We start from the raw sequence: 12,947 nt of genomic DNA, 5'->3' as shown, positions 1-12,947 counted from the left end.
GAGTTACTGCAGTGCATCTTGTAGATGGTACACACGGCTGCCACTGTTCGGCGGTGGTGGAGAGTTTGAATGTTTGTGGAAGGGGGAGCAATCAAGCGAGATGCTGTGACCTGAACGGTGTCGAGCTTCTTGATTGTTGTTGGAGCTGCACTTATCCAGGCAAGTGGAGAGTATTCCATTCCACTCCTGACTGTGCGGTGGTGGTGGACAGGCTTTGGGGGGGTCAGGAGATGAGTTACTTGCCGTATGATTCCTAGCCTTTTGACCTGCCCTGGTAGCCACAGTATTAATATGGCAAGTCCAGTTCAATTTCTGATCAATTGTAACCCCCAGGATGTTGATTATGGGGGATTCAGTGATGGTAATGCCATTGAATATCAAGAGGCGGTGGTTAGATCTTCTCTTGAAGGAGATGGTCATTGCTTGGTACTTGTGCGGCGCGAATGTAACTTGCCACTTGTCAGCCCAAGCCTGGATATTGTCCAGGTCTGGCTGCATTTGGACATGGATTGCTTCAGCTTCATTATCTCGGGCGTCACGAATGGTGCTGAACATTGTGCAGTCATCCGCAAACATCCCCATTCCTGAACTTATGATGGAAGAGTGGTCATTGATGAAGCAGCTGAATATAGTTTGGCCCAGGACACTACCCTGAGGAACTCCAGCAGTGATGTCCTGGAGTTGAGATGATTGATCTCCAACCACCACAACCATCTTCATTTGTGCCAGGTATGACTCCAATCAGTGGAGAATTGGATTGGATTTGTTTATTGTCACGCGTACCGAGGTACAGTGAAAAGTATTTTTCTGCGAGCAGCTCAACAGATCATTAAATACATGAGAAGAAAAGGGAATAAAAGAAAATACATAATAGGGCAACACAACATATAAGGTGGTAGCGTCGACGTGGGTGGACCAGGACAGATTTTTTTGAGATGTGCACCCCTCTAGGAATTTGAAACTTTTCCCCTGATTCCCATTGACTCCAGTTTAGCTAGGGCTCCTTGGTGCCATACTCTGTCAAATACTGCCTTGATGTCCAGGGCAGTCACTCTCTCCTCACCTCTGACAATCAGCTCTTTTGTCCATGTTTGAATGAAGGCTGTAATGAGGTCTGGAGCCGAGTGACCCTGGCGTAACCCAAACTGAGCACCGTCTCATTTTAATATGCAGATTTGCCAAAAAGTGATTTCCGCCCACACTTTAATGTCTCAAGCGATTGCATTAGATCTTGCGAGGCATTGCAAGCTGGGTAGATCCCAGGAATGGCGTCTCCCGGCTTTTATCAGCCATGCTGGGCTGTGGCATGCTGCTTTTCGGGCGCAACGTGGTAATTGGATCGCGCACCCCTAACTTTTCAATCAATAATGGTTTCAAGGTCACCGTTAAGAATCTAGTTTTTAATACCAGACTTTAAATTCCACCATCTGCAATGTTGGAATTTGAACCCATACCCCAGATTACTCATTCAGTGACATCTGGACCAGTGACACCACCATCTTCCCTGGCATGCACCTATTAGTAATCGTAACACTGTTGTATATCAAGGGGAGGTGGTTTGTGACACTCTCTTGCTGGAGATGATTGTTTGACATTAATGTTATTTGCTGTTTATCTGCCCAGCCCAAGCCTGAATACTGTCCAGTTCTTGCTGCAGAGGAGCACGCTGCTTCAATACCCGAGGAGTCACCATAGAACATAGAACATAGAAAATACAGCACAGAACAGGCCCTTCAGCCCACGATGTTGTGCCGAACCTAGATTAATCATAGATTATCATTGAATTTACAGTGCAGAAGGAGGCCATTCGGCCCTTTGAGTCTGCACCGGCTCTTGGAAAGAGCACCCTACCCAAACTCAACACCTCCACCCAACACCAAGGGCAATTTTGGACACTAAGGGCAATTTATCATTGCCAATCCACCTAACCTGCACATCTTTGGACTGTGGGAGGAAACCGGAGCACCCGGAGGAAACCCACGCAGACACTGGGAGGATGTGCAGACTCTGCACAGACAGTGACCCAAGCCAGAATCGAACCTGGGACCCTGGAGCTGTGAAGCAATTGTGCTATCCACAATGCTACCGTGCTGCCCTTAAGAACAAATAAATCTACACTATCATTTTACCGTAATCCATGTACCTATCCAATAGCTGCTTGAAGGTCCCTAAAGTTTCCAACTCAACTACTTCCACAGGCAGTGCATTCCATGCCCCCACGAATCTCTGGGTAAAGAACCTACCTCTGATATCCCTCCTATATCTTCCACCTTTCACCTTAAATTTATGTCCCCTTGTAATGGTTTGTTCCACCCAGGGAAAAAGTCTCTGACTGTCTACTCTACCTATTCCCCTGATCATCTTATAAACCTCTATCAAGTCCCCCCTCATCCTTCTCCGTTCGAATGAGAAAAGGCCTAGCACCCTCGACCTTTCCTCGTAAGACCTACTCTCCATTCCAGGCAACATCCCGGTAAATCTCCTTTGCACCTTTTCCAAAGCTTCCACATCCTTCCTAAAATGAGGCGACCAGAACTGTACACAGTACTCCAAATGTGGCCTTACCAAAGTTTTGTACAGCTGCATCATCACCTCATATCATCCCTGCATCTGACATGGCTCGTGGTAGAAAGTCAATAATGAAGCAGCTGAAGCTGGTTGGGCCGAGGTTACTTCCCTGTGGAATACCCATAGTGATGTCCTGAGACTGAGTTAATTTCCCACAACCATCTCACTTTGTGCTTTAGCCAGCAGGAAGGTTTTCACTGATTTTCCCCCTAGATTTCAGTTTCACTGGGGCTCCTTGGTGCCACACACATTCAAACACTATCTTGAAGTCAAGAGCAGTCATTCTCCCCTCCCCAAAGCATCATAACTAATGAGTTCTGGAGCTACGTGGTCCCAATTGAACCCAAACAGAGCATCAGTGAGCAGTTTGCTGCTGAGGAAGTTCTCCTGACAACACTAATGAGCCCTCCCATCACTTTGCTGATGGCGAGTAGAAATTGTTTGATTGGACCCCACTTTTGGTGACAGGCCATCCATGGGCAATTTTCCACATCGTCATGTAAATGCCAGTGTTGTGGATGTACTAACATGTCCAGAGGCAGGGCTAACTCTGGAGGATAAGTGTTCAGCGCTCCAGCTAGTTATTGTCAAGACCCATATTCATTGTTTTCCCCTCACCACCTGCAGATTAATCATGTTTGGTCACCAAACAGCGATGTTGGCCGCCGTGGCAGTGGCCACCCTGCATGCAGCCCTGTGGCAGCGTCAATGAAGGCGGCGCAGAGATGCGGCGGAGGCTGCAACAGACGAGCGGGCTGCAGAGGGGCAGGTGGCAGCCGCTCAGGCTGGAGGGCTGGCCGCCCAACAGGACGAGGAGGAGGAGGTGGTGCAAAGGAGGCGTCGGGTGAGGCCATGCATCTACCGGCACTGCATTTCCTTTGCGAAACTCCTGGACTGGGCATGCGGGAGGAGACTGCGGATGAGGTGACGGTCGCCCTGAACCTATACACGACGGAGTCTTTCCAGTCGCCGAGTGGGCACCTGTCCGGCATCTCCCAGACATCGGCGCACAGGTGCATCCGCATCGACACTGACGCCCTGTGTGCCCTGGTGGACTGGCACATCCAGTACCCTGTGGACCGTGTCCACCACTATGCCCGGGCAGTGGGCTTTGCTGCCATCGCCGGGATGCTCGTGTCCAGGTGGTTATTGATGGGGTGCATGCCACCCTGCGACCACCCGCAGATAACCGGCCGCTGTTCACCAACAGGAAGGGGTACTATAAGGTCTATGACCACCAGATGAGGATCCTGCATGCCCCACCTGACAGACCACCTGAGCAGGTTTTAACAGGCATTTAATGTGAAGAGGTATATACAGTCTGTGCCCTAGCCCCTGTGACTAAACTGTGCCCTGCAACCATGCCAATTTAACTTGTGTCTAACTTTCTAGCCTGACTGGCCCTAACACTACGTCTTTGTGGTTCCCCGGATGGTACAACAGAGTGAAGGCGGACTGCTGAGACTCCTGCCTTGCGACCACGGTCCCCATTGCTGCATGTCTCCTGGGGTGGCCCGGCCAGGATGGGCACGGCTGCTCCTCTGGCATCCCGGCTGGCGTGGTGCCACATTGTTCTGCCCGCTGCCACCAGATGCACCAGGGACGGGGGGGGGGGGGGGGGGGGAAGAGTCCGAGGTGCTGCGGTGTTCCGGGACCTCCCCTGCGGGAGTCACTGGCATGGGCCTCTGCACCACCTCCTCCCTCGGTGTGCCCGATGGCCCCCGGGTGTGGTAAACCACGTTATTGTCTTATAGTCACTGTGCTGTATTGTTCATGCCTGGGCCTGTCCAGGCTGGCTCCGCCTGTGGCTCCTCCCCTCAGGCTTCTGTATAAAAGTGGCAAGTCTCTGCCTCCAGACCCAGTTCGGGTCCAGAGGCAGGAGGCTTGCTGTTTAGTGTATTAAAGCCTCAGTTACGTTTATCACTCATTGTCTATTATTAATGGTGTATCACCGGGTTTCTCCATGGGACTGGGGGTGCGAACGGAGACAATCCCCAAGGCCACCCCGACATCTGCCCCCGCTCTGGTATCGACAAGGGTCTGAAAGTTGTGTGTGTGCGCGTGTGCGTCGTCAATGTGCTGTAGAACATAGAGTGCAGAAGGAGGCCATTTGGCCCATCGAGTCTGCACCGACCCACTTCCACCCTCTTCCTGTAACCCAATAACCCCTCCTAAACTTTTTGTACACTAAGGGCAATTTAGCATAGCCAATCCACCTAACCTTCTCGTGTATATGGACTGTGGGAGGAAACCGGAGCACCCGGAGGAAACCCACGCAGACATGGGGAGAACGTGCAGACTCCGGACAGACAGAAGGGAGGGGGGGTGAACAGAAGGCCTTCCTAGGCAATGGCAGAACGCATGTAAAGTGCAAACACTGACTGGATGGAATGCTGAAGGGTGTCACCGGTGGGAGAGGCAGTGGCATTTTCCCCCAAAGGGACTAGCAAGAGGAGCTTTGGGGGAGGTGTGCGGATAGAAAGTGCAGGATTATGTGAGAGCCCAGCCATTCTTCGTGGCCGGAATTTCAGGCCTCCAACGTGTGCACACCAGGGATAAGCACAGAGGGATGTACAAACAGCCTCCTGCATGAGGAAGGGACTTTTGCTGGAAGAGAGTCTATCGTACCGGCTGAATTGGAAGAGCGTCTATTGTACCGGCTAAATTGGAAGAGCGTCTATTGTACCGGCTGAACTATCTGCAGATGACAGAGTGGCAGTTCGCCCACAGCTGCCACCAACCTAAGGGCCGTGCTTTAGGGTGATCTGAGGCCTAGGTAGGTACATGGGAATCCAATGCCAGTGACCCTGAAATTCATTGACTCCCAACCTCTACACCTCCGATCTTCCCAGCAATCCACTTGGAATATGTATGGTATCGCCAAGGCTACGGCTTATCATCACGATAAAGAGATGTTCAGGAGGACTGGTGACTGTGCTATCAAACTGAGCCAGTCAGGAGAAGAAGGTTTTTGTCTCTGGGGCCATAGCTGTAAACCCCTGGTGCAGGGCATCATTGTTTACATGCATGGGGCGATCAAGGATTCCACAGACCAGCCGGTGGCCTTCAAATAAAGTAAGGGCGTCCATTCCCTCCATATGCAACTAATCTGCAACCATCGGAAGTGGATCCTGCAGGTGGGTGCATGGTTCTTGGGAGGGCAGCCACAATGCCGACATGTTAACGCAGTGCCAGGTGCGAGTCGATCCCACCTCCATTCACCTTCAGGGATGGATTCTTCGGGATAAGGGGTGCCCATTGAAGGTATGACTACTCACGCCTGTGAAAAATCCTTGCACTACTGCAGAGGAGCAGTACAATTCCTGCCGCGGGCCGATCCGAGCAATCAATGAGCGGGCCATTTGGTTTCATGGAGCTGAAATTCAAGTTGAGCCTCCCTCGTGAGGGTCTCGCATATTATGGTGGCCTGTTTGCAAGATCTTCCAAATCTTGTGGCAGGAAAGGCATCCAACAGCAGTATCCTCTTCCCCAGCCAACATAGAATTCCTACAGTCCAGAAGAAGGCCATTCGGCCCATTGGATCTACACTAACCCTCTTGAAAGAGCACTCTATCTGGGTCCACTCCGGCCCTATCACTATCTAACCTGCACATATTTGCACACTTAATGGTCAATTTTAGCATGGCCAATCCACCTAACCTGCACATCTTTGGACTGTTGGGGGGGGGGGGGAGCGGAGCACCCGGAGGAAACCCACGCAGACACTGGGAGGAAGTGCAAACTCCACATGGTCACCCAAGGTCAGAATTGAACCCGGGTCCCTGGCGCTGTGAGGACGCAGTGTTTACCATTCTGCCACCCCGTGCATGCCAAGCATCGAGGTGCTAATCATGCAAAGTCAGCTCTATTGGATGGGAATGTAATTCATAAGCCCGACATTAGATTCCTGAAGCAACCGCTCCACTCGGAACTCAGTTGCAGCAGGATTTTCCCATGAGGGCAGTGGAAACACTTTAGGTATGCTCTCAAAAGCATCCCAGAAAAGCTCACGGGAGTCCCTGGCTTGTGACTGATGAAAATGGAGAAGGTTCGATCAGGAAGACATTGAATGAGGAACTCAGACCAGGAATCAACACAATCCTCAACCCTTTAAGCACCACTTGCTTGGGGCAGGATCTGCAGGTCACAAGATGGCAGATTAGTCCAAAGGAGGCAAGTCGTCCTTCAGGCTCGAGTGGAAGAAAACAACACTACTGTAGAGGGGAGAGGCAATAAATAATTAATGCCCCAAGGTCTGAAATGCAATCATCAGGTTCACCAAACAAAACTGAATATGGAAACAACTGTGTCTGCCACAGACATGCTTGACATATCCCTTGCCTACCTATCGATTGGAAATTCAGATAAATAATTGGTGACTTAAGATAAAGTCGTCTCCATTTACGGTAAATAGATCCATGGCAATTTGGGACCAAGGAACTGAGAGAACTCTGGCCTGATCAATAATCACTTCTATTTTGACACAGGGTGTGGAAGAGGCTGATGAGCAGATGGTACAGGATTCATACAAATTTCCTACCAGGCTCATTTTTTTTTGTTTCGCAAACCAAGCAGCCTTAGGAGTGCGCTACTTAAAGTAAAGGGCAGTCGAGAACAGAGCTGGGATCACGAGTTAAATACAAAATCAAAAATACACGCCAATGGCACAACCGGCACTCGCTAAATTGACGGCATGCAATGGGTCACCAATCCCTTGCACTGATGGACTAACAATACAATACAGCTATGGCAATTTGGGATTGAAATCACAAATACCTTGCCTGGTTTACACAAGAGGGCCAGCAGTGGCAGGACTACCAGCCTGTATGGATTTCAACACTGACTATCCACAAGATCGCCAAGGTACCAATGGTAGCAGAAGACACCAAGAACACTTGCATTGCGTCAGTCCAGGAGTTTTAACGATCGTACCCGGTCAGGTTTAATGTCACAGGAGATTTCAAAGGTGATGCTGTAGTGCACCTTGAAGACTCCATTCCCTCTATTACGATCCCAGACCAGGCCCCAACAGGAACTAGGATGTTGGATAGAAAACACAATATTTTATTCTAATTTTGTAAGACTGAGGAAAGGAAACGGTATATCAAAACAAACTTTATTACTAACACGGTATTAAAATATGTTTAACATCACACAAGACAAATAGCTTACAATTACCCCTTAAACAATGCTAATCAATACAGCTTTTTAAAAATTCATTTTTATGGGATGTGCCCATTCCTAATTGCCCTTGAAGGTGGTGGTGAGCTCCCTTCTTAAACCGTTGCAGTCCATGTGGTGTAGGTACACTCACTATTAGGGATGGAGTTCCAGGATTTTGGCCCAGCGACAGTTAGCCTCCTCCTTTTGTTAGTTTAATTCTCCACCACCATTTACAAACTGGATGTGGTTTTAATCGTATCTGCTGGCTGTGGGATTGCTACGGTCTGCCTATAGTGTGCTGTTTACCATGCATGTTGTGCTGCGTTATAACCTCACTAGATTAGCACACTCTTCTACACTGTTCATTGAGTCAGGAGTGTCTCCTGGCTTGATGGTCATTGGACAGTGAAGGACATGCAGGGCCATGAAATTACAGATTGTGGTGGATACAATTCTAATGTTGCTGATGACTCTCAGCGCCTCATTAGATGCTGAATCTATCCAATTTAGCATGCTGGTGGTGACACAGAATATGATGCACACATTGTGAATATGGGACTTCGTCTTCACAAGGACTGTGCAGTGATCACTTGCACCCTCACTATCATGATTGATGTGCCGAGGGCAGCACGGTGGTGCAGTGGTTAGCACAGCTGCCTCATGGTGCCGAGGTCCCAGGTTTGATCCCGGCTCTGGGGTACTGTCCGTGTGGAGTTTGCACATTCTCCCCGTGTTTGCGTGGGTTTCACTCCCACAACCCAAAGATGTGCAGGGTAGGTGGATTGGCCACGCTAAATTGCCCCTTAATTGGAAAAAATGAACTGGGTACTCTTTTATAAAAAAATAAAATAAAATTTTTTTTTAATGATGTGCCTGCATCAAATGGAGCGTGTGAGATAGGTTTTCCCCTCATGATGGTTCTCATTATCTGGCCCAGGCCCAATCTTGCAGATATGTTCTTGAGGATTTGACCAGTTGAGTCATTGGTGACGTGACTGAGCCGATTTTGGTGATGGAATTCAAGTCCCCCCCCCCCCCCCCCACCCAGATTAGCTTGTTGCCCATAATGATTCTTCCAAGTGGTGTTCATCATGGAGTACTGATTCACCTGCTGAGAGATGGTAATTCGCAGAAGGTTTCCTTGCCCATGGTTGAGCTGATGCTAAGAGATTTCATGGGATCTGGACTCAATGCTGAGGATTTCCAGGGCAATTCCCTCCTGCCTCTCTCCCACTGTTGTCACCTCGGGGGGGATATTGGCTGATAGGTATGATTCTGTGAGTATGACTCCCATCAGGCAATGGAGCAGCTCTCCTAAGTTTGACACCAATTCCTTCGTGTTAGTGATATATTCTCGAGATTTTTCTTTAATGAGTCTAGTGATGACAAAGTTTGAGAATCTGATTTTACAGAACTAATTTGAGAATGTTTGTTTTTTAACCTCATAAATGGAACCAACCAAGATTTCAACAGGACTGTTTTCCTAAATTATATTTAGAATATATTGAAAGCTGAATGGTGATTGATGGATTGCTTTACAGTGTCTGTATGGCCATTGCAGGAGGTTCTTGTGAATTTTGAATCAGAACTTTAACCTACATCTTTCTGGGGGCTCAAGCCCCCTTGTGAGTGTGTAGCCGAGCATCTTGTAAAGGCTGGGCTGGCACTGCGAAGCTGGCATTTGCATGCGCACGATCGGGTCAATGGTGTTCTGTGGGGGGAGGGGGGGGGGGCTGGGGGCCCCTTCATAATGGGTTGGGAGGTCTCCGAGATCAGGACGCCATATTTAAACGGGGTCCCGATCTCTCGCTGCACCGGGGAGTTCCAGCGAGCAGAGCTCCCCAGTGTACAAAGCGAGGGGGCGTTGCGTGTGCCCCTCATCTCTAATTCTCCAGCTAAGTAAGCCCACCTGCTGCTTTGTGATCTTGGCTTCACTAGCTGTAAGTGAGTCAACATGGCCCTAAAGTGTAATAGCCTTCAAGTCTCTTTATTTGCAGTTATCCCACTTTCTACAGCTAAACTTCTATGCTCGGCGTAATAAATCTACTTTGAAATCTCAGCAGTATTATTATGATTATAAAAAGAGGAGTTGTTAGCAACTCAATTTATTAGCTGAAATGAGACGAGGAATCTGCAGGTTCTAACGTACTGAGGTATTAAATTTTGATGGAGCTAGATATTATACAAATATATGACCATACGAATTAGGAGCAGGAGTAGGTCATGAGCAAATCTGGTTCTTGGAATGATACAGTCGGCATTGTTTCCAAGTAATTTAAATATGAATGTGCATTCTCTGACCAATACTCATTCCAATGGACTTATTCTAAATAACCGGCATGTTGTCTGTTCACTGTTATCCATTACTGTTGCTCTTGCAGTGTTATTTTGAATACTTTTGAACATGCAGCGCAGCTAATGATCTTGAACCCTTTTTAAATTCTTGTTTGTTTCCCAGATCACATCCTGCTTTGGAATGCAGTGGAGAGGTATGTTTTCCATCATTCTCAAAACGTCTGACAGCATCTGCCGAGTAAACTAAACAAAAGAGTTGTGCTTGTTCTGCCTCCATGAATTTCAGTTTGGTGTTTGTGGATGTTCACTAACAAATTCATGTGAACTGTGTCTACAAGGGTAATGAAGTACTGGGACACAGCCCAAAGCCATTTCACTACAGGATACGTTTTGAAGTAGAGCCTCACAATATTTACCTTTTTACAAGTCAAAGCAAGTTATTCTAACTTTGCATAGATGATTAGTGATACTTCATTTGGTATTTCTGTACAATTTTGAATACCCGCTCCTCAGCAGAACAACTAGATTGGAACATGGTCAGAAGAGAATGATGAGGCTGTCAACAGGATTTTGATTCCAAGCTATGAAGAAAGACTCCCAAGGTTAACTTTTTTTTTGGTGGAGGGGAAAAGAAGTGTGTTAAAGAGGCATGACCCAGCACTGGATCATGAATCTGTAACTAAGTTATTTTGTTTGGACCTTATATGCATAGCAAGAGCATGAGTATAAAATGAACATAAAATTAACAAAGAATTAAGCAATAACTTTTGCTCCTCTGATATTAGACTTGTCATGGTAAATGTGTGTCACCCCTGAGAAAATACAGCCACGACAATACATTCTTCCTTAATAACTTTAAATGGGAACCTTTATGAAGGATGGAATACAAGAATGGATAAAAAGAAAGAGGTATGATAGAATCTGCAGGTTTCCTTTCCATGTTACTGGGAAAATATTTGTTTTCTTGTAAAGAAGCGTCTCAACATCTAGAAAATCACCTTGGGTGAATCTACAGACATGCTGGTCCTGACTAAAGTTTGGCTTACTGCCATTGGTACCTACCCACTCAATGAACCCAACTCACTCAACCAGAGATTCTGTGTCCTCTGGTCACTACACATTATAGGAAAGAAACTTTTTCAAAGCATTCGGCTTCTTTAAACACTTAATCCTCTATCATCCCATCAACATCTGCTTTAAAATATTTATCTGTTGCACTCCGCCCCCTTGGCAATTTTTTGCTCTAAGGGAGTTACCCCCCTCCATTGGCCAATAGTTATCCCTCAATTCATAGCACAGAAACGGATTATCTAGTCATTATCACACGGTTGTTTGTGGGGGGGGTTGCTAGGCGCAAATTGGCTGCCGTGTTTTCAATAATAAAAATTGACATCAGAGTAGTTCATTGGCTGTAAAATGCTTTCAGGTGTCTGCTAGCCTTGAAAGGTGCTACATGAATGCAAGTTTTTCATCTTGAAATCATCCCCTTGCTCTGTGGTGGTTTTACCTTGGTAACTTTGACGGTCAGCTAAATTTCACTCATCCTTTCTCCTCTGAATTCTTTGCCCCTCCTGTTATTCTGAAAACACAGCCACATCCTGCATTCCAATTCTTTCTCCCATGGCCATAACTTTACCATTTTATGAGGGGTTTTCCACAGCATTCACATTTCCCCGCCTAGCTCTGCTGCGGCTACACATGTAACAACAGTAAAACCTGCTGCCGTCAATCCTGTCGTCAGTGACCTCCATTTCTAACCCCGTTTACAAATGCCTCCACCACACCTGCGAGGTTTGAAACTCCCCGTGTCCCAGCTGATCTCTCTGTTCTGGCCGTGTTTGTAACTGCCCCTCTCACTGGTCAACCTTCAGACCTTGGCCATGTTCACCTGGAATATTGTCCGGCCAGCAATCTATCTCACTAACTCACTGTCAACTCCCCAAAAGTTTTCCATTTCCGTGATACTGCTACCACCATTGCTTGGGTTTGGGTTTTGCCGCCAGGTATCATTCTGGAATGTTTACTGTGTTAAAAATGACGCACAACTACAGGTTGTTAGTTTCCATGGATATGTTTTATTAAGATAGAAAAACTGTCAAAGGGTGAATAGCATAGGATGTAATGTAGAAACACATTTGCTTTTGTTGTCTTTTATGTCTTTTATGGGGAGAAAGGGGAAACATTGCAGAACCATGCCTCAGGAAGTGAAATGGATTGGACACACTCCAGTGATCCGAATGACATTGGCTAAAATTCAATTCTCAATTCTTTTGTCCCCTCACTAGGAAGTGTTTGTCAGTGAAAACCCAGTTACTACCAGAAGCTTTGAGTTCTTGACTTCTGAATGCACAATGATTGACAAAGCAGGTAACTTTGGTTTCTTTTATTAATGGAATTGCCAAGCTATGAGAGTGATGTGATTGAAGGCTATTCCCTTCTGATATGTTGTTGGACTGTAATTAAAGACTCCAGACCAGAACATGTAATCTGCCTAATTCTAGTTGATGAAATATATGAAGATAATATTTTCTGCATTTTGTTTTTGTGATTTTATAAGTGCTTTTATAATCAGTGAAGTGGAACTATTCCCCACTTGGGTAACATTAGCTTAATTTTCTAGCTGTTCAGCACTGGTCTATACAAACATGGACCAGGTGGAATGGCACCTGGGGGATCTCCCTAGCCATTGGAGGCCCCTGGTTGGTCAGGGCAGCGTGGTCCTGACTCCACCCCTTGAATGTGTGCACATTGGCACTGCCAGGCTTGCACCTTGACACTGCCACTCTGGCATTGCCAAGGTGCCCAGGTGGCACTGCAAAGCCAGCAGCACTGTCAGGATGCCAGGGTCACAATGCCAAACATCAGGGCCTGAGGGGGCCATGCCCATGAAAGGAGGGTGCAGGGCAAGTATGAAGGGGTCT

General features: G+C 47.3%; 1 protein-coding gene across 6 annotated transcripts in view; it reads left to right on the top strand.

Moving 5' to 3' along the window:
• Positions 1 to 12,947, top strand: part of c2h14orf180 (chromosome 2 C14orf180 homolog) — a 59,282-nt gene that overhangs the window by 21,819 nt on the left and 24,516 nt on the right. For 4 of the 6 annotated variants that reach the window (XM_072495107.1, XM_072495105.1, XM_072495106.1 and 1 more), the window contains 2 exons: positions 10,190 to 10,220; positions 12,312 to 12,393. In XM_072495107.1, coding sequence (XP_072351208.1) covers positions 10,190 to 10,220; positions 12,312 to 12,393 — 113 coding nt within the window. Of the gene's footprint in view, positions 1 to 10,189; positions 10,221 to 10,811; positions 10,936 to 12,311; positions 12,394 to 12,947 lie in introns of all 6 variants that reach the window. The other 2 variants (XM_072495110.1, XM_072495109.1) reach the window with 1 other exon arrangement.

The sequence above is a fragment of the Scyliorhinus torazame genome, chromosome 2 (genome assembly GCF_047496885.1).
Source record: "Scyliorhinus torazame isolate Kashiwa2021f chromosome 2, sScyTor2.1, whole genome shotgun sequence".
NCBI lineage: Eukaryota > Metazoa > Chordata > Chondrichthyes > Carcharhiniformes > Scyliorhinidae > Scyliorhinus > Scyliorhinus torazame.
Note: the sequence above shows the minus strand (reverse complement) of the source record. Positions and strands in the feature narration are given on the sequence as shown.